This window comes from Carassius auratus, chromosome 22, assembly GCF_003368295.1.
Source record: "Carassius auratus strain Wakin chromosome 22, ASM336829v1, whole genome shotgun sequence".
Taxonomy (NCBI): Eukaryota; Metazoa; Chordata; class Actinopteri; order Cypriniformes; family Cyprinidae; genus Carassius; species Carassius auratus.
In genome coordinates, this window is record NC_039264.1 from 2,019,524 (window position 1) to 2,024,834 (window position 5,311).

The window sequence follows — 5,311 nt, forward strand, 5'->3', positions numbered from 1 at the left end:
GAAAAAGCCATGGGGGTTATTTGTTTGTTATTCGCTGATGGTGCTGTACAACTAGTAATCCATTGTCACATGCTGTGTTGACCGACCGAGTTGATAGCATGAGTGATGGAATCACTGGTCTAGTGGGGTAAGCCCAGGGGACTGGGACCAAAAAGTGGCACTGGACTTTCTGGCCCACAGCAGCCCACCACATCATGACACATCCACCCCTGTTTTGATGTCATTTATAAATGTAATATTTAAGTAAACAGTTTGGGGATTTTACCAATAGGGCAACTGATCCTCCATTGAAAAAAAAAAAAAAAAACCTGCGTGCAGCAGCTGTTAGCGACTCCTAGTGAGCGATTCATGTTCATCACGACACAAACATTCTCCTAGAACTCACATTTTGCATTCAGTTAACAGATCCATATGAATCATGCATGAAATAGAGGGGCTCCAAAATATATTACCGCTCTGTCTGACGGCTATCTTGAATAGTGATGTAAAATTCCTAACTTGATTTGCGTTGTTCACTCGCTTGAAGGGGTGAAACAGATCGTAGTTGATCGTTTGCACTTGTTTCTAAATGTGGCCGTTTCAAGCGTTTTAAACAATTCAAAGCACGCGCTGAGAGCAGCATTTCAGACAATGCGCGTACACAGAATTAATTAATCTTTTGCGTATTGTAACTTCTGAATGAACACATACACACAAAATGATCTCAAAATAGTTGTCTCTGCAAGTATTCTCGTAAACACAGTTGGTTATGTTTTAAGTGAACGTATACAGTGACCTGCTGCTCAGAGAAATTTGCTGTACCGGATAAATTTGTCTCTCTCTCTCTCTCTCTCTCTATAAATTAAACGATGTGAAAAGGGCGTGTTTCAAGATACGCAATGGAATATACCAAACTAAACAGGGAGGGAGGGCAAAACACTCACATGCAAACAAAAAAACACTCCTTTGGATTGACTCACTCATCCATTTGCGTAGAAAAGAGATATAATACTATGATTTCCGTCATTAATATATATATATATATATATGTGTATGGGGTGGGTTGGCCCACATTTGCCAGTGGCCCACCGGGTAAAGTCCCGGTGCTCCAGATGGCCAGTCCGCCCCTGGGTGAGCCCTTGGCCTAGCTCTTGTGCCTCCACACTTGCCATTTTAGGACCCTGAGTAGCCGCTGTGTCCGACCGCACCTCTCTTGGATCTTTTTGTTGTGCCTTCATCATTTATTTAAAAAAAAAATTGCCTTTATTTTTACTTTGTAGAATAAACAGAATTTATTATGATCCCAGAATTAAGTTGAATTTATTAACTTTATGGATTTTTTTGATGAACTCTGTGTTGTTATCAATGCAACTCTGCAAGTTGTCACAAATTATTTCCTGACAGTTACTGTCAATTCTTCATAATTTAACCTGGTTGGTTGACAGAAATGTCACCTCCTTACACTGGAGTTAAAATACATCTTAAAAGTTAAAATACATCTTAAGAGTGTTAAATTGTGACTCTTTACTTGTGTGTTAAAGAAAAACTACAGTAATTCCCTGTTGTGTGGACCATAGTTGTTTTACAGTGTAGATATAAGCTAACTCTGTCCTATTGTAAAATATAATAGAATTATTAACACTATTATATAATAGAATTATTAACACTATTATAACACTATTAAAAGTGTTAATTTAACTAAAAAAAATATTGGGATAATGTGCACTTACTTATATTTGAATTTACTATGATGAATTTTCTGTGCATGTCTCAATGTATGTGTGCAATTGTGGCCTCATATATAACAGGATATTCAAGCCTCAAGTCAACTCAAGTAGTGCTTCTGCAAACTAGGGAAAATAAAAGGTAAAGTGCAAGTAGCATGTTTCACATGAACTGCCATCTGGTTATAGGCTGTAATGCACTTCCATGGCACACTCCATGGAAACATTTCTGTTCATAAAAATATTGTTTTAAAGAAAAAGAAATTGTTGAAAACTTAGTTTATTAGTTTATTTTACTAATTGTATAAAATGACTTCATAAGTCTTCATATTGTTCCTTACTTCTCACCTTACATTCAGTGAGCAAGTTTTATTACGCCACCATATATAGGCTTTCATACTTATCAAAAGTTATCATACAGAGAAATATAAGAAAATATTTAACAGTTGTCGGTCCATTATTTGTTGCGTGTGGTAACCGTTCCTGTGGCAAATCAGTGGCTGTAATCGTTCAATAAACATAACACAAATTATAATATTTTGTGCAAACGAACGATTATATCAAAAGCTTAATTTCGTTTGAAGCTGAAACATAATTACATTGTTGAAAAGTCTTTGTGATCCGGTGAATATATTTTCAGAGTGGCTTTAACGCGAAACAGAAATCTCATGAATATTCATGTTTACTCCGCCCAGCGACACCAAAATATTTCAGAATACCTGTCGGAGCTTGAAGACACGTCCCAAATTTGGACGAATTCGCCACTTGTTTTGCACCATGGCGTCCAGAAGCGCTACAAAAGAGGGAAAAGGTACCTTTTTGTTTTTATTTTAAGATCATTTTTGGTCATAATAATACTGACAATAATTTGTCTAATCTAATTTGGTCATGCAGATGTTTAAACACAGAATATCCGTTTTGTTTTACTTTTGATTTGACGCGCAAGCGTTATGTAAAGTGTTTACTTCTGAAAACAGCGATATCGTTGACTTGATTGCAAATAATTGCACAGATACCATTTAAACTGAATTGAGATGATGACATCGCTGAATTCAGTGATGAACTGTCTTTAACTATCATTCTGCATTATTGACACACTGTTTTCCTAATGAATGTTGTTCAGCTGCTTTGATGCAATGTATTTTGTTTAAAGCGCTATATAAATAAAGGTGACTTGACTTGAAAACGGGCTACATCTACAGTAAAGATGTGTTGACTGATTTATATCCAGTTGGGTAGTATTGTATTGAAATTATACTAGTTTATACTTAAGAAATATAACTTAAGTGCCTTATTGTAGGGTAAGTTAAGATGCTGGCTCATTTTACCCTATAGCTTCCATTTTGGAAAAGAAAAGTCTATTGTTGACTTCAGCGCTTCATGCATCATAAATATGATTAGGCTCAGATGAATTTGCTTTGATGTAACATCTATTACATCTGTTATGTTGACAAGCCAAAACCAGTTTTTAGAGTAAATGGGTTTCTCCTTTTCACAGTCTGGCAGAAATGATGGTCACATGACCGTAAAAGTGTACAGAAATATCAAACGGTAAAAGTTTATAGGGTCTCTAGTGCCCTGAGCTATGAAATAGTGAAAGTATATTTTGTCTGCAGAACAATAATTAAATCTCTGATGACTCAAGTGCAATTCATCTTTATTCGTCAATGTGTGAAACCAATAACTACACAGGGATAAAACATGAAATGGTTCAGAAATGTACTGCAGACCAAGTACTGATTGTTGTTAGATGTAAGTGTCACTATTAGTGGATCTGAGCTCAATCTAATATCTGATATTAAAATGAATACTAGATTGAAGTTTGACGAGATCTGACATTGTTCTGCCAAACTACTACAAACAAAAATCAAGAATGAACCAGAATTAATTTTTTTTTTTTTTTTACTTTTTTTTTTGTAGCTCGAAAGGGAAGCTTTGAATTAAATTGTCCAACTTGTAAGTATACACATACGAATGTTCACAATATTGGCATTTGCTTACTTGAATGTACTGTTCAGTCAGTCATGTTTCATTTGTATGCTCATGACCATATCCTCTCACTGTTTCAGTGTCACAGAGAAGGCTGGTGTTGGTGGGAATCACTGGAGCAGGGAAAAGCTCCTCCGGAAACACCATCCTGGGCAGGAGTGCCTTCACAGCTTTAAAAAGTGGTTCATCTGTAACCAAAGAGTGTGGCAAAGTGACTGAAAATGTGGCAGGGAGAGAAATCACTCTGGTAGATACACCAGGCATGTTTGACACAGATATTTCAGAGGAAAAGCTTCTGAAACAGGAGATCAGTAAGTGTATAAATATGACGGCACCTGGACCTCACGCCATCCTCCTGGTCATTCAGTTTGGCTCATTTACTGAAGAGGAGAAACTCTCCGTGGAGAAGGTCAGAGCCATATTTGAAGAATCAGATAAACACACAATCGTCCTCTTCACTCACGGTGATAAACTGAAACGCTCTATTGAGGAACACATCAGTAAAGCCAGTGAGGACCTGAAAGAAATCCTGAGACGCTGTGGGGGAAGATATCACGTCTTCAACAATAAACACATGGAGGATCGTAATCAGGTTGTGGAGCTGCTGGAGAAGGTAGACTCCATGGTCGCAGCTAATGGAGGTGAATATTACACCAGTGAAACATACCGCGACATGGAGCTCATGCTGAGAACTAAAGAAGACGAACTGAGACGAGAATATGAGAACAAATTACTAGAGAAAAAAAGAGAGCTGGAGGCCACGTTTGCTGCAGAGAAGCAGAAGCTGGAGGAAAGACTGATCGAGTACAAGCGTTATTACGATGCACAGCTTCGAGAGTTCAGACTGAAGGCAGAACAGACTTATACTAATGAGAATAAACTAATTAAGATCATTTACAAGTTGAAAAAACTCACAGTCTAATTTTAAAGCAAACCCTGGGAATTATATTCTCAGGCTTAAAAGGCTTATGCAGAAGGGTAGATAAGAAGATACATAACCCATTGTAAATAAACATGAAATTGAGTTATATGATGACAATTGATTTTCTTAGAGCAGTAGGAATCATTATAACAGATACTATTCCACAGGGGAACAATATTTTACTGTTGTCCTTTGTACGAGACACACTTTTTTATATTCCTGGAGTGACATAAGATATCACGTTTGAAATAAAACCTTTCATCCGTGTATTGTTTTTTTCATAATAAAGAACTTGTAACGATTGAAACACGTCTGCACAGTTATTTCCAGAAGCAGAATGCCAACAAATACTGCAGGCCTATGCTTTATCTGCTCCTGGTCAGGTTTATCTTTATCTACCAATTGTTTTTCTCTCTGGCAATGTGCTAGTGAATTTTTGGATAAATCTAAACAGACATGTAGATAATTATCAATATTGCACACCAGCTGGGAAAGAGTAAGAGCACAGAAGTTATGTTTTGGGTGGATAGCAGAGTTTTCTAGATATACACACTATAAACAAAGTTCAAAACCATATTTATACAGATCCATTTCCTGAACCAATAGACTAGTACTCACTATACAGCACCATATCTTAATATAATCCTACTCTCTGTATTATTATCCATCACACATCTACAACAGATCAGCATTACTG

At 36.8% G+C, this 5,311-nt stretch overlaps 1 protein-coding gene across 1 annotated transcript; it reads left to right on the forward strand.

Moving 5' to 3' along the window:
• Nucleotides 1-2,480: 2,480 nt before the first annotated feature.
• LOC113039349 (GTPase IMAP family member 7-like) lies at nt 2,481-4,614 on the forward strand. Its single transcript, XM_026197248.1, has 2 exons — nt 2,481-2,514; nt 3,773-4,614. The coding sequence occupies exons 1-2, from the start codon at nt 2,481-2,483 to the stop codon at nt 4,612-4,614; spliced, it is 876 nt and encodes a 291-aa protein (XP_026053033.1).
• The last annotated feature ends 697 nt before the right edge of the window (nt 4,615-5,311 follow it).

Excerpts from the sequence above, each read along its gene's own strand:
- LOC113039349 (XM_026197248.1), top strand. The coding sequence starts at position 2,481 with ATGGCGTCCAGAAGCGCTACAAAAGAGGGAAAAG. Across the intron at positions 2,515-3,772 it reads CGCTACAAAAGAGGGAAAAG|TGTCACAGAGAAGGCTGGTG; the intron begins GTACCTTTTTGT and ends TCACTGTTTCAG.